Below are 22,192 nucleotides of genomic sequence, written 5' to 3'. Positions count from 1 at the left end.
AGGGGACCCAGCTAGGGGGAAAAGGGAGCAGCTTCTTACTTTGCCTAACTTGTCAACATTCACATTCCCCACCCACCCCCAGCTACATGCCCCGGAATTCCCATCTGGCAAGGCCCCCATATCTGCAAAAGAACCTTTGGGGAAGAAAAAACTTGTAGTTCCATAGGGACCAGCATGGCCTGTCCCGGTTGAAGCTGCTGCTATTCCCTAGCTGGATTCGCATGACTTCTAAAACAGGAGAAGGATTCTTAAAAGTTTATTAGGAAGGAGGCAAAAAAATATCCCAGAACTTGAAATTTCATGTAAAAAATAACAGGACATGGATGTTATAAAGCTTTTAATAGAGATAAGCTAAAGGCCAAAGACCAACAAGCAATATACAGCCGTAAGTACAATACATCCGGTGAAGAACATAGCGTAAGAGCTAGAGAGAAGCCCACTATTTCTCAGGAAACCAAGAGCTGAACTACTTCCTTCCAAGGTGGGAAGGAGACCTTGGCATACATTGATGGTGCCAACTGCCTCATTGCATCAAGGGCTACTAATGGAAAGGGAGGAGAGCAGAAAGAGGAAGGACCACTTGCTTAGTATCCCTTTTGCTGCTAGAAGCCCGTCCCGACCTCAGGCGTTTGAAGCACAAGGGCTCTTCTGCGTGTGTAGAGCAGCTTTCCTCGACTGCTCTCCTGTGTTGGGGAATTGCCATTTCCCACTGCCCGACCTCTGTGGCCCACAGCCCCAACCCAGCCAATGACGGATCCTGCTTGCTCTCAGTCAGATGGGGGAGGCCCTCGGAGGGGAATGCTGGTCCTGCAGCCACCATGGTCCTCTCTATGAGGTTGGCACCACAACTGCATGGCCCATTCAGCTTGGAAAGGGTCACAGGCATGAAGGACCCTAAGAGTGTTGGTTATCCAAGGCAACAGTGAAGCAGGTGAACAGGTGCAAGCCAATCCAAAAGAAATTAAGTGCTTTGCTCCTGAGAAAAATGGATGGACTGACCTCTGTCTCATATGTTATTTTATTGTCTGAATCTACATCGGACTATATACCTCTGTCAAATCTTTCCCCAACTCTTGAAGTTGAGAAGCATCTGAGGGAATCTGGCTACTACATTAGTTGCATAAATAAATATATACCTAAAACATTTTAATCACACCTTCCTGCTGGTGGGGCTAATCATTTCTTACCCTACCCTAGAACATTTTAAACTCTGGTTCTGCCGGCCTCTTGGGGATTTAAAAGCACGGAGCTCAATTTTAGAAGCCCCGACATTCCTGCCCATCCAGAACACAGCCAGCCTCCTGCCCGGTCCGCTCCCAACCAGCCTGATCATCCAGTAGTTGATCTCAGCACAGCTTTCAACAGTTCTTCAACTCTGCAGAATCATCCTTGAATTTTTACTCTTTGTGTCCTTTTGCTGGAAAGCTTCCAGCAGCCTCTTTTCTCTTAAAACCACCAACCAGCCCATTTTCAGTCCTTTTGTGACATGAGGATGCTGTTCCCGAGGGTCTTTAGAAAGCTCAATATGAAAACAATGCACACTGCGATTTGGCTCATTATCATACAAGGAAAAAAAAAGTTTTATTAAAGTCAGTAAAATCCCGAGTGCATCCTGGCCGTCTGGACATGCCAGCCAGCAGCTGCGTAAGGTAAAAGAGTCCAGGTCAGCTCCTGATCAATCCACTGAGGAGATGAAGGAGGAGATTCCAGTCATAGGGTCAATGCTGCATCTAAGGTCCTGCACAGATTAAAAGTTCAGAAGCCGCATGGTTTGGCAGGCAGATGCATGTGCTCACTGCATCACCCAACAGCATGGGGCAAGAGCTTCAGACTGAACGAGCCCAGCCCCAAAACAAGCTGTATGTGGCAGGGAGCCACAAAGGCATTACTAGCAGATCAGCACCTGTGAATCCCAAGAGAGTTCGTTTCACCTGCTGCAAAGAGGAATTGGAGTGGTCGTCATTCAAGGCTTCAAATGCGGCACATGGGATGGCACACCACTGCCAAGGCCCAAGCAAAGAATCGTGTTTAGGAGAAGAGCAGCCGGGAGGGGCGTTTCAACGTTACTTTCAACCATCAACAAAAGCCCGAAGCATCTTCTCCGGAGCAACAAATGGGCTCCAGGCTCCCCCAAACTTTGTTGAGCTTGAATCGATGTAAACCTGAAAGGGCAGGGGACAGGGAGACGTACGTGGTTATCTTAACAATCCTATACTTTGCACAATATTGCCCGAGGCATTTCTTGTGCTCTTCTCGTGGACATCTGGTCAGTAGAGCAAAACTTTTCTATCCAGTAATGCTTCCAGGTTCCTTTTAAGAATATACTTGCACCGCTTGCGAAGTAACCAAGTCTTTCTTTAAAGTCCAGCTCTAGATATTCCAATGAGGAGTCTTCAAGATTTTGGCACTTGTGTGAGTTTCACGTTGTATGGCTTTGTTTTGCAAATTTCCATTTCAGGTAGCAAGAAGCAGGTCAGACAAAAGTCTGCCCTGCAGTTTTTTAGTTGGCTTTTATCTGCAGAACAAGATTGGGTTCACCTATGTCTATGCTATGTAATGCTTAATCAGAGTTTGTTGACTGAACTATGATTAGTAAGTTTGCAGAATATATCAACTTAAGTCGAAGCATATGGCTTGGTGTAACCAATGCAGCCCGACACTAGTAGGTCCCACTCAAGACCTGAAAGAGGTCAGATCCACACCTGAGCAATAGCTTACCTGACTTGACACCTGTTTCCCCAACTAATAAGCCCAGGAAGCTAGAACTGGATGCCTCTCTGCACTGTTTCAGATTTCTTCCAGGCAACCTTTAACAAGGCACAAAGAACATTTCTAGCAGATCTATGAGTGCAGCTCGTGGAAAATTAAATGCACTTAAGTATATAGTATTTTATGGCAGTTTCTGGGCATTTAAAAATCTAATTTGAAACATCAATATAATACCCAACATCAAATTGGGAGTATTTTTTTCTGTTTATACTTGAATAGAGCCTGGGTGAGTTCACATATACAGCAAAACTATGTTTTGTTGAATAAGCCCCAATGGGTGGGTTTGGATATCCTAAACCAGTGCTTCCCAAACTTTATCTTCTTTACCCAAAACATCTTTATCAGAAAGTCCTTATTTAAATGTCCCTGTTAGGTTCATGTGTTGTTTTCCAAAGAAAACCACTTTTACCCAATTTGGGGTAATTTACCCAAGTTTGGGAAGCATCAAATAAGGTACGCTATAATTTAGCATAATCAACAAACACAATCTTAGGGTGGGATTTTTAATTTCACAAGATTATCTGGCTTGCATAAGATCTTCTACAAGCATTCCCACTTTTATCTATAGGGCAAAGAGTTCAGTTGAAATTTTAAAAAGTTAGACTGCTTCTGAGAATTTTGCTGAACTATATTGCATGGGCATTTTGGTGGTCTGATGTCCCAGGCCGAATGAAGCAAGGTTTGCAATCTATAGAAAATGTTCCCTCGTCACTGAACGTAGAAGCCCAGAGACATTTTCTAGAGAAACGTCTCCTGTTTGTGAAAATGCTGATCGTGCCTCAGTTTTTCCCCGTGCACGTGCTAGCAATGGAAAGATTTATGGGCAGGGAAATGATTTATCCAGTAGACTCATCACGGAGCACTGAATACAAAAAGGAACTCTCAAGAAATAAAATCTGACTTGCGCAAAGTGACTAATACGCTGAATAAGAAAATATATATCTATGTATTTTAAACTATCTTTTAAAATTTTCTTCACTGTTCATTTGCAGATTCACATGGGCTATCCATAATTTGTCCATCCAGCAATGAATAAGTTATCAAAAACAGAATATGTCTATGTCAGTGTTTCTCAACCTTGACAATTTTAAGGCATGTGGACTTCAACTCCCAGAATTCCACAGCCAGCAATGCTGGCTGTGGAATTCTGGGAGTTGAAGTCCACATACCTTAAAATTGTCAAGGTTGAGAAACACTGGCCTACGTGATTGATCCGGGAGAGCCGCACCATCCAATTATAATTGGGTTGGATGACCAGATCCTTCAACGTAAAAAGGCCTCTCAAACTAGTATAAAATGTAGTGTTTCAAGGAGACAATCTGAAAAGTGAATTCCCTGCCCCCCAAAATTAAGTTTTCACCATAAGGGACCTAGCTGCCTTAAAATTATCCAACAGGCTAGAATGCTCAGAACTCCCAGAGACAATATGAGCTCATGCCCAGCATATCTGGAGGAAACAAGGTCAGTGAAAACAGCAAGAGTTTTTCCCAGTAAGCTGGAACATACCTGTGGCTACTTGATTAAAGCTGTACAGAACCCAGAGCAAAATATTTCATCCTGGGTGCCTAAAAAATCTACACTGATCACATTTTTAAAAAAGCCTCCAAAAATGTCTTTGGATTGATTGTTCTACCAGCCACCCCTGCTATATCTTTTTTTTTTTTTTTTTACAAAAAGCATGCACACCACACACATACTGCAAGTTTTCTGTCCTTGAATTATTTAAAAGTATTTCTGAAATTCAAATATTCCATACTGTATATTGTCGTATGGTTAGGGTTAAAGTTACTCTGAATCTTTATAGACAACTCTGGCATTCCTCTGATACTGAAAGGTGAACTTAACCCTAAAAAAACCCCAATGGGCTTTCAGATGCTACTCCTATATTACTCAGATTGAGAACAAGCCATTTTAAGGTCTTCCTTTTCCAAGGAACCTCCATCATTTTACGTGATGAGGCAGCCGTTTCTCTTTCTGAAGGCCGACAAGATTAATACTCAACGTTAATCTGAAATTTAAATGGTATTTCTTATCAGCATTCCCAAACATTTGCCACTAGACCAAGTTGGACAAACACACAATTCATTCAATACAGTTAAATTATTCTTTACCATGAGGTTTTTTCAAATTGTGTTCTTCAGTATTATTTTAGCTTTTTAGGTTTTAGTTAAAATCTGCTTAATTCGGAGGAAAAATAATGGAGTCTCAGCTTTTGGGGACTGGTTGCTGAGGTTTTTTGTTTTTTTTAAAGACTTGAGACTCTAGAAACAGGTCCAAATTTCTGCATAATTCCAGATGGATTGGCTGGTATGAATAACATTTACTTCTGAATCTGATCACAAAGACACCGCAGGCAGATTTCACCCTCACAATCAAGAAGCATATTAACCAGATTTACTGGCCACTATAGAACCCTTGCACACATACACACACCCACACACAACTGCTTTGAAGAATAGTAAGCATGGCTCCAAATATGTTTACAGATGTTTGCTTAGTTACAAGAATCAAAATAGTAATGTCAATTAAATCATCTTGGAGCTGTGCTGTGGTCAGGCTGTTCCGATTTTATGGACGGAAAAGATCCGATTTGGCAGATGAGTCAAATGACCAAGGAGATTCTATTGATAAGGAAGGCATGTTCAGTTTCTCCTGGCTGATTTTGCTCCAGAACAGCTCTGGGTGTCTCTGTCTTCTTCCCTTCCAACTGATGCTTTGACAGGCAGCTTTGGAAGTTTCTCCTTCAGAGGTTCTTGAGAAGACAGGATCATGAGCCCAGCAGGACAGCACGGAGGAAGTGGCAAGATCCAACGAAGTCCCAAGGAGAAGCAATCTTAAAATATGGCCTGAAGGACGAGGGATGAGCTGGGGACACTTGCCTTTAACACTGGAGGTCTTAGCTCTGAGATCATCGCAGGGTCAGTTCGAGCAACCGTTTCCATGTACGAGATGAGGCAGCTCCTTCTTTGGGGCCAGACATCTTCAATTAATGGCAGCTTATCAATCCGGGCTGCAGATGAGGAGGAAAATCTCCTCCTCTCCACGTTAGCAAAGGGTTGGCAGAGAAAAACATCCAGTTGCCCAGGTGGAGGCTCAAAAAGAAACGTTAGAAGATGTCTTGGTACTGTGGAAATTCTTCCATGAAGAGGTAGGAAGGAGGAAGGGCTAGGAGGAGACAGAACCATTTCCTTGCTCTCTAGCCTCCCAAGAATTGCTGCCAGGTGCCACCCTGTGTTATAAAGCCCATCAGCCACAGCCTGCCTGTCCTAAATTAGAAATCCAAGCTGCCAATGGAGCCAAGGGTCTCCTCCAGTAGCCCATGTGGGACCCGCCTGGGCATCACAAAGCTGGGAGTGGATCCTCCGAACACATGAACACTTACGATGAAGTCTTTGCTCCTGTCCAGGAGGCCAAAACAAAACCTTTCACTGAACAGAAGAGAAGGCCGGGCCTTGGAAGGACACAGCCGCTACCCTAAATGCTCATTTCCATTCTGTATTTTGTACACTGTCAGGCAGGAGGCTGACCTCTTTTGTCCCTACGCAAGACTTGACCCGATTCCACCTTCCGCATCCTTTAAGACACGCTAGAGCAGCGGATGCTTGGGGAGCCCATCTGCGTCAAGACCTTGTCCAGCCACTGCAAGGGGCCGTTCAGGTGGAGCTCGATCCAGCAGGGAGTGCTTGTGACCGTCTGGCGTCTGGAACGGAAACACAGAGAGGACGACTGTATCTCCATGAGAACATGAAGGGGAGGAGGGGACCAGGACAGAAACCCAGGATCGGTTCTCTTTCTCCTGATCAGCAGAAGCAGATCGATTTCAGCCGGTTGAGGCCGGACAGGTCAAGAAGCAGGCCCAGCAGGGTGCTCCTTATTGTGGTGAAAGCTCATCCTAGTTTCCCTTGATCCCAGCTTATGCTGAGCACAATCAAGATGGGATTTTTGAGTCCATCTCTGATGCTTTCCTCTTTGGAAATGCTTCTGACCTCTGGATTCTCAGGATTTGGAGTGTTTCTGCTAGGACCCCCTCAACACCTGGCTCATTTCTTCCCTGATCTCAAAATTAGCTCTGCTGGCCTTCCCAGCTCCTGGAAAGGAGAAGGGAGGTCTGTACCAGATTCCAAGCACCTCTGCCGCCGGCTCCAAGGACTGCACATCTCTACAGGGTTGGCAGGGACCTTGGCGATCATCTGATCCAGTCTTCTGCCCACTGGAGAAGTCCCTGCTTGCTCCCTGGGGCAACTGAGCCAAAGCAGGCTATCACAGAGCCCCTGCCACTTGCTCTGCTTCTGTTGATCAGGGAGAACAGGGCATCCTGCTAAGTGGAAGAGGGAAGGAGTCACGTGTGGGAAAAGATCAGACGGGGGGACCCTTCTCTCCCCATCTCCCACTGCATTAAACTTGGAAATGCTGTGTGGGAATTAAAAGATGCGAGATTTACGATAGATAAAAGCCAGGTCTTCTTGACACCCCGTACATTGGCTGTTCTCGGATGCTGTGATGGAAGCCGTGCAAATGGTTTTAAGGGGCATTTGCACCAAGTCCAGGCCACTGCCTTGATGACCACTGACAACCCTCAGGAATCGCCCGCAGCATTCCTTGAATACCAGCAACAATGGAGGAGGAAGCCCATCGCCTTCCTGTTCTGCTTCCTGAAAAATCAGGCTGGTGTTAGGCGACTCGGACACCAGTGCCAGAGGGTGCCCAGCCTGGCCCAGCCAGCCCTGTGCTTTGCAACTGCCTGGGAGGAGCCCCTGGTGAGAGGGAGGGAGGCTGGCCGGCCATGCTTAGCCAGGTATGTCCCCTCCGCTGGGCAAGAGGACCCAAGCATCCTGCTGCGAGACTCTGTGAGACCTGGAGCCCGAAGCCGCTCAGAAGGGAAATGGGGCACTCCCAAACACTGAGCCTGCCCTGGTCCAAGAGAGGAGAGAGAGCGGGAGCGACCCCTTCTGCTGACCCCACCCAGCATCCTTCAGAGGAGAGCAAAAGCTACTCTAATCTGAAAGCAGAGGCCGCTCTGCCCCAGACTGACCCCTTCAAAGACACATGTAGCAGAAAGGGGAGGGTGGGGGGAGAAGCAGTTCTGGCTGGGCTGGAGACCAAGGGATACAAGGCCCTACTGACCCCTACTTAACAGGCAGCCAGGAGCCAGTTGCAATGCACAAGCGCAGAACATACTCCCGCCAGCTGTCTCTTCTCAAGGACCGAGGCTGGCCAGCCCCACCCAAGGCAGTGGCGGCAAAGGCAGCAGCAACAGCAGCATGCACATCTGGAGCTCATTAGACACCTTGGCCATCGGCCAAGGCCCAAAGCAGCCTGAGCAGGGAGCAAGCCAACTGCAAAACAAGATGGACTCCAGACATCTGGAGGAGCTGGGAGAGGTAACGTGAGAGGTCTGGGCGCCCACTCCTTCCCCAGCCCCCATGGAAAGCAGCCCTGCTGGAAAGCCACAGCTGCTGCCCATTCCCAGGAGCTCATGAAAGCAGGACCAGGATTGCCCCCCCCCCGCAGAGGCGCTTTCTTTCTGAGTCTTTGCAGACAGCCCAGTCTTGGTTCTGTGCCTCCCCCCCCCCCCCCGGTAGAAGCCAAGCCATTCCTCCATCCCCCACTTTCCCACCCGGGGTCTCCTCCCAACCCTGCAGAATTCCCTCCTGCCCTTCCGGTCCCTAAACGGCCATCGCAGAGAGAAAAAACGGCCAGCGCTCCGAGCGGCAGCTGCGACTGTCCCACATCTGGGGACTGCAGGCCCCTCCTCTGCCTCTTCGCTCAGGAGCTGGGGGCTCAGGAAGCCTCCCCCTCCCCCACATACAGGTAGTCCTCAACTTACGACCACAAACTTTATGTTGCTAAGTGAAATATTTGTTAAGTGAGTTTTGCTTCGTTTTACGACCCTTCCTGCCACACTTGTTAAGTGAATCACTGCATTTGTTAAGTTAATCACTTAACGTGGTTAAGTGAATCTGGCTTCCCCATTGACTTCGCTGGTCAGAAGGTTGCAAAAGCGGATCGCATGACCCGGGGGACACGGAACCGTCGTAAATGTGAGTGAATGGCCGAGCCTCTGAATTTTGATCCGGTGACTCTGGGAGGCTGCAAAAATGGCCCAAAGTCACTTTTTTCAGTGCTGCTGTAACTTTGAACAGTCACCTAATGAACCGTCGTAACTCGAGGACTGCCTGTACCTCCGGGCCTCCCACAGCTGCTTCCCCCTTTCCCTCTCCTTTCCAGGGTGAAATGCTGACCTGTACTCGGCCCCCCAGCCCTTGACGAAGCTCATCCGGATGGTGCACATGCGCGTCAGCTGGTAGACGGCCTCGAAGCCCTGGTTGACCGACTGAGCCAGGAGGGCAGCAAATTCCTGGTTGTTAAATATCTTCAAGTTACACCCTGTGGAGGACAGAGAACGGACACAACAAGAGGACCAACATTAGCAGGTTTTCCCCAATGGCATCACCTTGTGTGCCCTTGTGTCCTTCAGCAGCTCACCACAGACAAGACACAACACTCCCGGAGGCCTTCAAGGTTGGTGAAACAGACACACAAAACTCTAGGACTGACAAAAAGGAAGAGGAAGGTCTCTTATTTTCTCCGGCTAAAAAGCAGGCAACCTTCTTTCAGCAGTCATTTTCCTATTAAATGACCAATCAAGAGCTTCATGTTTACAATGTGAGATTTGTGCAGCTCCAAGATACACGTTAGTATTTTTGCTCTAGTAGCAGGAAAGGATACTGTACACATAAATACCAGAGAGCTATGATGTCATAATATATTAATTTGGTAAGTTGCTGGGTTAATAAAACTGTTAAGAGGCCACCTTGAACATCAAACAGAAATATTAATCATTATGAATTTTAGCTATTCACCAAGGTCAGAGATTATCAGAAGAACACATAAACTTTTAAATCTTTTATTTTGTAAAAATAAATCAAATCTGTTTTGTGCTTATGTAAATATAAATGGAAAGCAAAAATCCATCACATCTGGTGAGTTTCATCTTAGAAATTGCTGGAATAAAGATTATTTTTAAAAAAATGAAGTAGGAGGTTGATGAGGTAGGATTTACTTTTATGGAATCCATGCTGGCTGATTTTTGACAAAGGTTAGGGCATTCCTCACTGTGCCTAGTTCTTTTCTCTTAATTTGATTGCTCTCTGTAACCAATTTCCATGGACGAGCTATTAATCTGACCAACCTATAATTTTGTGATCTCACTACATTCTTTTTAAAAATTGATGTTGCATTTTCTGATGCATCTGTGTAGTTTTTGCTGCAGCAATGTAAAAGGTTCACCAAGATCAACATTGCAGACCATTGTATGTTGTAAATTGAGGTCTCCCTGTATAAGTAATCCCGTAAATTAAAATAGATCTTTCTTTGGGGATCATCCTCCCCTTTGGGGACCCCTTCTTCCTGGACTGGGCTAAAATTAATAAGGAGTGGTAAAAAATCCCCCACTGAGCCCCAACAGCGAAGCAGTCAGTAGAAAATGTCTTCTTCCAATCTAGCTTCTTCCTTTGGCCCCCAACCATGGCCTCCATTCAATCTCCCTTCCATACCAGTTTTTTGCACATAAGGCCAGCTGCCTGCTAAAAAATAATCAGGGCTCAAAACCGAGATAGCTCAAAACCGAGAGAGTGCAGGGAGGCCAGAAAATGGAAGCCTTTCCCCCATCTGTCAAGGCCAGTCTTCAAGGCCAGTGTAATTCTGGCCTTACAGACTACAGAATAACAGAGTTGGAAGGACCTTGGAAGACTTCCACCCCCTGCTCAAGCAGGAGACACTATACCACTCTTGACAGATGGTTGTCCAATCTCTTCTTAAAAGCCCCCAGTGTTGGAGCACACCCACAACTTCTGAAGGCAATCTCTTCCATTGGTTGATTGCTCTCACCGTTATGAAATTTCTCCTTCCTTCTCTCCTTGGTTAGTTTCCATCTGTTGCTTCTTGTCCCGCCTTCAGGTGCTTTGGAGAATAGCTTGACTCCCTCTTCTTTGGGGCAGCCCCTCAGATATAGGAAGACTGCTGTCATATCACCCCTGGTCCTTCTCTTCATTAAATTAGACATACCCAATTCCAGCAGCCGTTCTTTATATGTTTTAGCCTCCAATCCTCTGATCACCTTTGTTGCTCTTCTCTGCACTTTTTCTAGAGTCTCAACGTCTTTTTTACATCGTGGTGACCAAAACTGGATGTAAGATTCTTAGTGTGGCCCCACCAAGGCGTTGTAAAGTAGTATTAACCCTTCACGTGATCTTGATTCTATTCCTCTGTTAAAGCAGCCTAGGCCTGTGTTGGCTTTTTGGGCCTTGATTTGAAGATCAGCAGGTCTTGCCTGCCACTTTCCAGAGTTGATTCTGAAAAGTAAGAGGCAGGACCTGCTGATCTGCAATCAAGGCCAGAGTTACACTGGCATGGAAGAGCAAGAAACACAATATTCCTGGGTTAACACACACACACACATTCACAGACACACAGGCAGCTCTTTCTGAAATTAAACACCACAAAAAAATCTTTCTGATCACAGTTCATGACATCCGGAGCACAAGACTTTCCCCAAATCAGCATTTCTTTCCTAGCTTTTTAAATCCCAACAGACAACAAGCTTTCAAGCACATTTTCAGTCATAAGACTAAGTGTGTTAAAATATTCAAGGCAAGCTGTTTCTTTTTTCTAAATTGAGAACTCATCAAGCTTTTCACAAATAAAATAAATAAAAACTAAAAACTAGTGAAAAGTAGAGTACAACACAACTTTGAGAAAGAAAAAAGGTTTCTACTGAACTAAAACTATTCTATATATTACTGTTGGGATCTGTAAAATGGTTGAATACAGGTAGACCTTGAGTTACAATGCCAGGGGACCACTGTGCTTGGCAACAGCAATCCAGGCACTCCCAGTTGTCATGTGGGTCATTAAATGGAAGCAGAGAGAAATCCCTTCTTAATTTAAAATAGTCGCCGAATGAATGGTCATAACTTGAGGACTACCTGCTTTGCTTTCCTACTTTAATGCTCATCATCTAAAGTGTTTACGTCATCTGGAATAAAAATGGCTACTTATCTAATTCATCAGAACAGACAACTTCTGACTTTGGGGATTTAATCAAGAAATCTCAATTACTTAGTGGCTGAAACTATCTTCTTAAAGTGGAAAGAGAGGGCTGGTTCAAACTGGGCTTCCTTCGTGGAAGTCATTCAGATTTGGATATGTGTCATGAAGCCAATAGTAGCATTTGGCCTTTTTAGAGTTCTCTGCATGAGTCCAGCTAGCCAAATATTCTAAGGAACATTTTGAGCTATGTCAGAGTACAGAGATTTATTGCAAGGAAAAAGAGAAGCAGTGTGTTATGTAGATATGAGTGTGTGTGTATATGTGTTGACTGCAGTGCCAATACATCTGAAGGATACCAATTGGATAAGGTCTAGTCCAGGGTGGACAACTATGGCAAATTTATGAGCTGAAGACTTCAATTCCCAGAATTCCTATCTTCTCTGAATTGAAGTCCACAAGTTTAAAGAAGAGCAACTAAGATGATCAGGGTCCTGGAGACTAAAACATACGAAGAACGGCTACGGGATTTGGGTCTGCTAGTCTAAGGAAAAGAAGAAATAGGAGAGACATAATAGCAGTGTTCCAGTATCTGAGAGGCTGCCACAAGGCAGAGGGGGCCAGGTTGTTCACCAAAGCACCAGAAGGAAGGACGAGAAACAACGGTTGGAAACTGACCAAAGAGAGAAGTAACCTGGAACTAAGGAGAAATTTCCTGACAGTGAGGACAATCAACCAGTGGAACAGCTTGCCTCCAGAAATCTTGGGCGCTCCATCACTGGAGGTTTTTAAGAAAAGACTAGAGACAACCACCTGAGATGGTGTAGGTTCTCCTGCTTGAGCAGGGGGCTGGACTCAAAGACCTCCAAGGTCCCTTCCAGCTCTATTCTATTCTATTCTATTCTATTCTATTCTATTCTATTCTATTCTATTCTATTCTATTCTATTCTATTCTATTCTATTCTATTCTATTCTATTCTATTCTATTCTATTCTATTCTATTCTATCCCTATGCCTATGTCTATGCCTATGCCTAAGTTGTAAAGTTACCAGAGGTGCCCAACTCTGACCTAATCTTAGGTCTGCCCCTTATTCAGAGTTTCTTGGGACATAATTCTCCTTGCAACTCCAATGCATGCAAAAAACCTTCTAATTCTCCATCACACCTACCAACAGAGCTATCAACTAGTTTAGACTGATCCAAAAAGATGAAAGCAAATTGTTTTGCAAAATTGGATAAGGTCTTCCAGAAAATCCAAGTTCTTGAAAAGCTGAATCTTGAATCTTGCATTCAACATGCCAGTACGGACTTTTAAGAACAACAGCACTGCCTCAAATCTCAGTATTTGTGTTTCACTCTTCCTAGAAGAGGCAGCAAATTTGGGGGAGGGAGTGGGAGAGAGAGAGGGGGAGAATCTCCCATGGAAATCCTGCTGTGGTTCTCAACTGCAGAGATTCACTGCCACAGAGTCCTCTGGGCCAACTCACTGGACAGAGGTGGCAGAGAAAGACATAAAACACAAAGGGAAACAGAGTCAAAATAAATTACCTGGTGGTATCTTGCACACGGTAGCTGGGTGCCAGCCATAGCGCTGGTTGCAGTTGGGGGACTGGACAAATATGGCACTGTCACTAAGGCACTCGGCAAAAACTTCCCCTCCAATGTAATACAGCCTCACTCCTCTCCCTAGAAGATGGGTTCAGCATCAGGACAGCAAAGAAGACAAAATTCAATCTCTCTTTGAAAGCCCAGGACTCCTTTCGGTCTCCCCTCCCTCCCTCCCTCCCTGGCAGCAAGAGGCGGGAAAAATCTTTGCCTCCTTCTTCCAAAAAGCAACTTATGTGGTGCTCTGTAACATATTTTGATGGCTAAAGGTCTGTGGAGATTCTCAGTCGTCCAGGTCATGGTTGTCCCAAAGGTGTTTTTCCAAAAGGCAGCTGGACTTTCCTGGTTTTTCGTTGAAAACATCCAGAACTGAAGAAATTTCTTGGACGAGAGGTGAAACATTTTGAAGGAAAAACCAAGAAAATCCAGTGTCTTTTGGAAAGCACCTTTGGAATATCTTGATGGGCCTGCAGTGAGAAGGCTGGGCTTAATTACCTGTCCTGGGTTGCCAAGTAAGTTTCACAGGAGGAGAAATTGAAATCTGGACAGAATTTGACCTATTATGTATCCCATGGATGAGCAGTTTGATGCTTCTCAGGAATTTGGGGCTTCAGATCTCACCAATGTGGCTAAAGGCTGATGGGAAATGTAGTCTTGAAACATTTGGAATGTGCCTTCCCTCTGCTGTAGCCACTACCACACGTCTTAGGCCATAAATTGCTTTCTAATAAGTCAGCCCTCTTTTCTATAGTCTCCAGGAAGAGGCACTGATGGAAATTCCATTATTTAAAAAGTCCAAAACTGAGGAAATCGCTACAGCTGGAACAAAGTTTGTTTGGGGTTTTTTGGATTCTCCAAAACATGGCAACTAGCTCTATTTAATTCCCTCTGTTAATTGACTCCAAGAAATCGCTGCCTGCTGAGGAAAAAAAGCTATGATTTGTTAACATAACTCAAAAAGACACAACTTTTTCAAAATTGGATAGATCTGATAGATGAGTTTGTAAAGTTGTTGCTCTCATCCTGTGGAAGAGAGTCCGGCTTTCCATTTTGGTTGGTGAGAGAGCCAGCTGTAATAAACAGAGTTAAAGAGTGTGCCTGTGTGAAGATCACAGAAAAGTTGATGCCTTCCAAACATTAAGTTTATTATATAAACAAGAAAGATAATAAAACCAGACGGCCTTGTGTAATTAAATATGCAGCATCAGTGAGTCAGGGGTGGGGAACTATGGCCCTTTATGACCTTGGACTTCAACTCCCAGAATTCCTGAGCCAGCATGGCTCATGAAGTCCGCAGGTCCTAAAACAGCCATAGTTCCCCACCCCTGACTTCAGGCAAGCAAAGAAGCTGTGTGTGTCCTAAAGGCTAAACTCTCCTGGCCAAGTTCAGTGTTTACGCAGGGCCTGAGTCCCTTTCCAGCCCCCTCTGCCAAAGACACGGCAACGGAGACTACCAATGTGCCGCCGGGTGAGCTCCACTGCTGCGTTGCGGTTGACATTGGAAAGCAGGCCGAGGCAGAAGCGCTCTGAATTTGAGGGGTCCGTGAAACCATCCACGGTCATTGAGGGCTGAGAAGCGTGGAATGTCTCTCCCACTCGCTGGTTGAGCTCATAATAGGAAATGGAACACCAGAAGGCTGGTTCACAATAGGTGACTGGCTGGAGATCTGCAAGAAAAAGGTGGAGAGGATAAAGTTGCTTCTTCTCACATGTACAGTTTTGCCAGCCGCTTAGAAATGCATACAGGTAGTCCTCGGTTTATAAGTAAAATGTGTATAGGTAGTCAGAATAACAGAATAGCAGAGTCGGAAGGATCCTTGGAGGTCTTCTAGTCCGATCCCTTGCTCAGGCAGAAAGCCTGACAAATGGCTGTCCAGTCTCTTCCAGTGATGGAGCGTGGTCAACTTCTGAAGGTAAAGCCGTTCCACTGGTTTATTGTTCTCACCGTTAGGAAATTTCTTCTTAGTTCCAGGTTGCTTCTCTCCTTGATTAGTTTTCATCCATTGTTTCTTGTCCTGCCTTCAGGTGCTTTGGAGAATAGGTTGACCTCCTTCTTCTTTGTGGCAGCCTCTCAAATACTGGAAGACTGCTGTCATCCCTGGTCCTTCTTTTCACTAGGCTAGACATGCCCAGTTCCTGCAAAAGTTCTTCATATGTTTTAGCTTCCAGTCCCCTAATCATCTCTGTTGCTCTTCTTTGCACTCTTTCTAGAGCCTCAGAGATTGAACAACCATTTGTCTGAAATGGTATAGGGTTTCCTGCTTGAGCAAGGGGCTGGACTAGAAGACCTCCAAGGTTCCTTCTGACTCTTTTCTGTTATTCTGTTAACTAACATAAAGGTATTGTAGCAAAACAGGTAGTAAAATCAGCTGTGACTCACTTAACTGCCTTGCTTAGCAAAGGAAATTCTGGTGCCAACTGTGGTTTTAAGCTGAGGATTGCCTGTATTCCTAATTCTTCTAAGAGTCTTGTAAGATCCAGGAGGAGGAAGAGTTGCAGTATAAGCAATGATTTTGCCTATGATATGCTATATCAGTTCAAAAGGCATCCCTCAATCAAGCTAGACATTCAATACATGCTCTCCACGTGACCAAATCATGTTGAATAAATCATCGTTTTGGGTTTACATTATGCTTTCAAATATAAAATGTAGCACTCGGTTTGCAAATTGTAACAGCCAGAAACACACAAATTGTGAGGTCAAAACCAAGTCACCTTCTGGCTTCTTATTAGCTGTGTGCAGAATTTACTGGTCTCAGAAAAGGATGTTCTGAGAAACTCACACATGCTGTGCACGGTAGCATAGGAAAGGGGTCTCTCTCTCTCTCTCTCTCTCTCTCTGTGTGTGTGTGTGTGTGTGTCAGAAAATCAAAAAGATAACCACAGTAGCACAAACAACTATCCCTTCAGTATGTGCACTATCACATGCAGAAGTAGAGACGCTTTAGCCACATTACAATGGCCACCGTCTTGATGTATCTGACCTCTATCCAAAGAAGTTGCTGGTCATTCAATGTCATTCCAAGACATGGAAGGTTACAGCCAGCCAATGATGCAGTTTGGACCCGCTGCAACACTGCAGTGTGACCATGCATGCCAAGCTTGTCCGATAGTAATTTTTACCAAAGACTTTGGAGATAATTGCTACTAATTAGAATAGACATATAAAAAGGTGGTGGATCAGCCCGTAAGTCTAGCTTTTGCTCCTATCCTGGCCAATAGCAATAGCACTTGGACTTATATACTGCTTCATAGTGCTTTACAGCTCTCTCTGAGCAGTTTACAGAGTCAGCATATTACCCCCCCCCACCAAAAAAAAAAAAACCAATCTGGGTCTTCATTTGATTGGGCTCAGAAGGATGGAAGGCTGATCAAACACCTGGCAGTCAGCAGAATTAGCCTGCAATACTGCATTCTAACCCCTGCGCCACCAGGGCTCACAACTTTGGGAAGATGAGACCAAGGACCTTCCAGCAAAATCCATGAGTTTTCTGTGCCCGAAGCAAGAGGCAAATGGCTGCTGATTCTACGGAAAGACATTTGATGACCAGCCATGGATCAGCTTTGTTCTCCATTGGTTGGCATCATTCTTTTTGAAAGCCATCAAAGGTGTCAGCTGCCACCATAATTAATAATAATAATAATAAAGTTGGAAGGGACCTTGGAGGTCATCTAGTCCAACCCCCTGCTCAGGCAGGAAACCCTATACCATTTTGGACAAATGGCTGTCCAGTTTCTTCTTAAAAACTTCCAGCATTGGGGCATTCACTGCTCCTGGAGGCAGGTTGTTCCACTGGTTAATTGTTCTAACTGTCAGAAAGTTTCTCCTTAGTTCCAGGTTGCTTCTCTCGTTGATGAGTTTCCATCTGTTGCTTCTTGTCCTGCCTTCAGGCGCTTTGGAGAATAGCTTGACAACCTCTTCTTTCTGGCAGCCCCTGAGATATTGGTAACAAATTCCTTAGTTTAACTCTGCATTGCGTGAAGAATGTCAATGCATCTGTTCTGAATCCACCACTCCTAAAATTTCACTGAGTGACCCAACATAGGGTTGAAACATTGAAAATGACAACAACTTCCAGATTTGTCAATAAATGCAACCAAATGGTGGAGGAGGCACTTGGACTGCAGTCCGAGAGAGGTCGAGTGGGCAGCACCTCCAAGCCAAGCCCAGTTGAGCGAAACATTACGTGTGTCGGTGAACCTCTTGATGTTGACAAGAACGAGCTAAACACCACAAGACATTTGTTAAAATCATATTCATGGAAGATTCAAGAGCTGGCTAGTGGCCGCACATCTGTTTTCTCAATCAGGAACCAAAGTAGTTTTGGAGAGAACAGGAAATGCTCTCAGAGAGTATTACTTCCTTAGGATATGTGCGTACACTCATCTTGCCCCAGAGAGAAACAGGTAGCAGAACTTCAAGACAAAATACAACCTAACAAATCTATTAACTGGAAGGGGAATGCTAAATTTTGAGTATTTTCTTCACAATAGTTCCTAATTAAAGCCATCCTCTTCTGCCCCACCCTCTTTCTCTCGGCCTTCACCTCCTAGGAAAAAAATCAAAGGCTCCACATCGTGGGACGCTTACCCAGATTGCTGTGTGCAGGAGACATTGGATTTGGAGATAAATTTGGAGAACCTGAAGGGGCAAAAGGAAATTTAGTTAGTAATTGGGAGACAAAATGTAATTTGGATCACACAATGCACTAATCCAAAGTTTGCATAATTGTGATCTGTTGAATAAACCACAGGAATTGTCATCACATGCTAAGCCAAAGCGTTTTGGAGCGATGTACAAATTGGCTTTGTTTGAAGTGCAGGTCTTAACTAACTTCAAGGAAATTCTATGCTTCAGTTCTAGAATTCAAAAAAGTGATCTGAAATGCTGTTGCTTCCTTTGGTGTGTCCAGATTGCTCTAGACTGCAGCACCTCCTCTAATTTAGCCTTGCGATAGGAAGGAAACAACTTTAATAAGGTTCATGTTGCCATTTGCCAAACAAATTCAACAAATATCTGCCTCACTCTATTTATGGCCTTCTCCACTTTTTATCTGGAGAACTGCAGATGGCAAAGATGGAACTAAACTGGGAGACAAGCAGAATTGGGTTTTATACTCTCATTCAGTCATTTCTGATTATAAAAGTTATTTTAGGTAGATTTGTCATGTTTCAGTGGCTTATATCAACAGCACCATGCCATTCTCCCCAGCGGTCAGCTGTGACTCTCTCAGGCTAATATTCTTCTTGAGAAAGGGCCATCCAAGAGTTGTCTGCTGCCTAAGTGAGGAAGCTGGTAAGCCCTGTTCCATATGCGTCTCCTCCCCACTTGGCTGGCATTGAACTGGGGACTATTGCTTTCCTTGTCAGCAGCAGCAGCAGCAGCAGGAAAAATGATTCCTGGGCAGAGAAGGAGAGACTGATCCAGACCGAGGGGGGGGAAGGTGGTGGGCGGAGGCAAGATCACAGAGACCAGGAAGAGGGAAGAGAAAGGGATCCTCTCAGGATGGGATGAGTTTTCAAGATCTGGCAAGAGAGGAGTTGCAAGAGCAGAGAGTAATTCCTTTAATCCACAAAATCATTCCAGTTGTGATTTACCTGCATCTAAACTGTGATTCATTTGATGGTCACTGGTTTCTCCATCCTCGCTCAGATATCCGGGAGGGGGTGTCTCTGAAGAGGGGGGGGGGAAGAAAATTAAAATAGAGTGTCATGGTTCCGATAGATGAAACCATTTAAAAGAACTTCAAGGCAAACATTTCTTCCTTAAAGAAACATTTTATTTAGGAAACAAAATATCGGCACATACATAGGTGAACCCAAGACTAAAAATCCCCTCCCCCTGGTTACAAAGTTTCAATTGCAATTCCCACCCCAAATTGCTGTCATAAATCACATTCACCAATTGTTGCAAAACCTGGGCTCTCTTCCCCACTCTCCAGTCGCCAAAATGTTATCAGCACTGACTTTGGTTCTCACACATATGAATTGTTTTGGCTAACTGAGTACTACACATCCACCCCCCCTCCATCTAAAATCTCTAAACTGAAATGTGGCAACGAAGACAAAATGAAAATGGCTTCAGTTCGGTTTGTCACAGCGCTGACCCAGAGCTTTATAAAAATGCACCATTCTCAACAGCAGTGAACTGTTTGACAGACTTCCAGTCTGTTTTTCTATCCAGTTGAGGTCCCAAGATAGGCCAATCAAAATCCAAATGCCAAGCTAAAAGCATGACTCAAAACTAATAAAAACGTTAACAAATTATTAAAAGCCTGGCAAGGGAGATGCCTCTTGGCTGCTTTTCTAAGAGGAGAAAAGAGAAAAAGTCAGGAGAGCTCCGGGAGGGATCTGCAGCCTGGGACCAAGCAGGAGAAGGCCTCCTCCTCCTCCTCCGAGGGGAGACTCGTCCTTGCCTGCAAAATATAACAGCTAGGGAGACCCAAAAGATGAACACAAAAGAGTAAACAACTCTGATCAAGGTTTGGTCTTTGCAAAACCTTAAAAAAAGGGAAGGAGGAGGGCTTTATAACCCAATTCTTTCTCACAGCCTGGTTGTGAAATAAACAGTCAAGGCTTCTCGCCCACCAGGGAGTAGCGGAGGCAGAGCCGAGGGTCAGGGCTGGAAAGAAATTGAATTGGGAAGTCCATCCAAAGGGAGGAAGATCTCTCAATATTTTTCAAAAGGACCCTCCTCTCACACCCTTAATTAGCAGGGTAGCATAGCAAGGGGGGGAAGAGAGAGAGAGAGAGAGAGATGGATGCAATTTTTCTTCTCTGCCTGCTGCCTGTGATAAGACCTGAATCCCTCGGTGCCAAAGTGGAGGTAGGTTCCTGGGACTGGAAAGGAAGCCGCTTCCCATCCTCTCTTCTTCCTAGGGATGTCATACCTGGAATGTAGTTGCTCTGAGGTTCGATGCCAGCTGGGAAATTTGTATTCTCAGGAATGGAATGGCTGTAATCGTCGAGTGGAGGGAATTCGGCTGGAATTTCCGTATGACGTGGGACCAAAACTGGAGGTAATACTGAGGACAAAAGCAGCCAGTCACAAATGCAGCCAACTTTAAGGCTTCCAGGTTTCTGATAATGAAACCCCTACGTACTCATCTCTTCCCTAGGAGCTCCTGGGTTGGCCCTACCTGGTGTTTCCACTCTTTGGTAGTGATATGGATTCACACAGACTTCATCCTTCTTCATGTTGAATGCGTATTCACACATTTCCATGGCGCGCAACTCATGGTGGCTATGAAGGTCTGGCCACCGCCATAGCCGGCAATAGATGACGTGTGGGAGACCCTTTCGATGGGAGACCTGCAGCCGGCCATCCAGCGACCTGAATTTGGAGAGAAAAAACACTGATGGAGACAAGGCTTGGCTGGAAGGTCTTCGTTTGCCATTAAAAATTGTGGTAAACCATAAAAACGACTACTTGCAAGAAACAGTAGGGTCTTAGGATCGATACCAAGCCTATAACAAAGTTACCTGAGGTTTATTGGAGGGTGGGGTTTCCACTCCACCCCCAAAGCTACAGGGCCTTTTTATACTTTTTAATTTGTAAATTTATCAAGCAAAATGAAAACAATTCAACCGGAAAATGCAAACAGACCAAAACGACATATAATAGTGATAAAAGTAAAATAAAGTTTAACAAAAAAATTCATACAGTATTAATATACAACTACCTTAGATCTTTAATAAGTTATTAAATCTGGGCTTTTTATAATATAAAGACAATTTTAAAAAATCAGCAAAGAATATGTCTCGAATCCCCTTGTTGACACTGCAGTTTTGATTTCTTTATACCTGCACAGGATGACTCTCTAAGCTGACCTAAAAAAGGCAAAATTCTTCATAAATTACCAAAACATGTATTTTTGGACTTTTATTCACCATCATGTTTACACTGTTAACAGCTGTGTTTTTTCCCACCGGATTTGTGTTAACAAATCTCCCTAACTTCATGCACTTGTACTCATTCATATATTTGTGACACAACTCCAATGCAGCGTGTTGTACACAAAAGTCGGAGAAGTTGCTAGCCTGGAAACTTCTGTGGAGGACAAGATGCCCAAACAGGGCTGAACAGGAAGGACCTTCTTGGTTGGCATCAGAATTGCCAGTGCCAAGTGCCAGCATGGCCTGAAAACGCCCACCACGGACCAGAAGCCAATACCAACAACAGCCCCTCCCCCTACTTCCCCATTTCCTTACTGCCACATACGGAATTTCTCTGGCTCACCGACTCTGCATTTGGGTGGAAGGGATGCCAACTGGCATCGCTTCCCTTGCCGCTGGTTGACTGGCAACTCCTGTTTCCCTGCTCAGGAAAGGATACAGGAGACCATGGTGGTCCAGTGTTAGCAATGCTGCTTCCTGTGGCAAAAGGGGATGTTCCTCCCAGAAACTAAAAGCAAACCACACAAATACCCCAACATCTCCTCTTCTTGTGTTGTGTCTAGGGAAGGAGAGATCTGGAAAAACAAGGCCTCCCTGCCATGCAAGATGGAGCTCGTGTGGTTATAGCGGACTGTTCTTCAAGAAGCATGGGCTGAATGGTAGGTAGGTGCAGTAGGTAGTTGGGTGGGGGGGGAGGAAGAGAGAGGGAGGGAGAGAGAGAGAGAGAGAGAGAGAGAGAGAGAGAGAGAGAGAGAGAGAGAGAGAGAGAGATGGATGACGGACAGACAGAGGGAGAGGGTTCCTTGGGGGCAAACTGGGAAGTAACAAGGGTCCACCGGTTTCTAGAGACAGAAGTCCAAGCCAACCAGACAG

General features: G+C 45.0%; 1 protein-coding gene across 1 annotated transcript in view; it reads right to left on the bottom strand.

Moving 5' to 3' along the window:
- Nucleotides 1–322: 322 nt before the first annotated feature.
- The window catches only part of SMAD3 (SMAD family member 3), a 51,876-nt gene continuing 30,006 nt past the window's right edge, over nucleotides 323–22,192 (bottom strand). Inside the window, exons 2-9 of the mRNA XM_039369668.1 lie at nucleotides 20,563–20,756; nucleotides 20,314–20,448; nucleotides 19,022–19,096; nucleotides 18,015–18,065; nucleotides 14,878–15,090; nucleotides 13,367–13,504; nucleotides 9,012–9,156; nucleotides 323–6,469 (exon numbers count right to left, since the gene is read on the bottom strand). Coding sequence (XP_039225602.1) covers nucleotides 6,346–6,469; nucleotides 9,012–9,156; nucleotides 13,367–13,504; nucleotides 14,878–15,090; nucleotides 18,015–18,065; nucleotides 19,022–19,096; nucleotides 20,314–20,448; nucleotides 20,563–20,756 — 1,075 coding nt within the window. The 3' untranslated portion in view covers nucleotides 323–6,345. The remainder of the gene's footprint in view (nucleotides 6,470–9,011; nucleotides 9,157–13,366; nucleotides 13,505–14,877; nucleotides 15,091–18,014; nucleotides 18,066–19,021; nucleotides 19,097–20,313; nucleotides 20,449–20,562; nucleotides 20,757–22,192) is intronic.

This window comes from Crotalus tigris, unplaced genomic scaffold, assembly GCF_016545835.1.
Source record: "Crotalus tigris isolate CLP2741 ecotype Arizona unplaced genomic scaffold, ASM1654583v1 scf7180000021179.819088, whole genome shotgun sequence".
Lineage (NCBI taxonomy): Eukaryota > Metazoa > Chordata > Lepidosauria > Squamata > Viperidae > Crotalus > Crotalus tigris.
The sequence above is the reverse complement of the archived record's forward strand: the minus strand, read 5'-3'. Positions and strand labels throughout refer to the sequence as shown.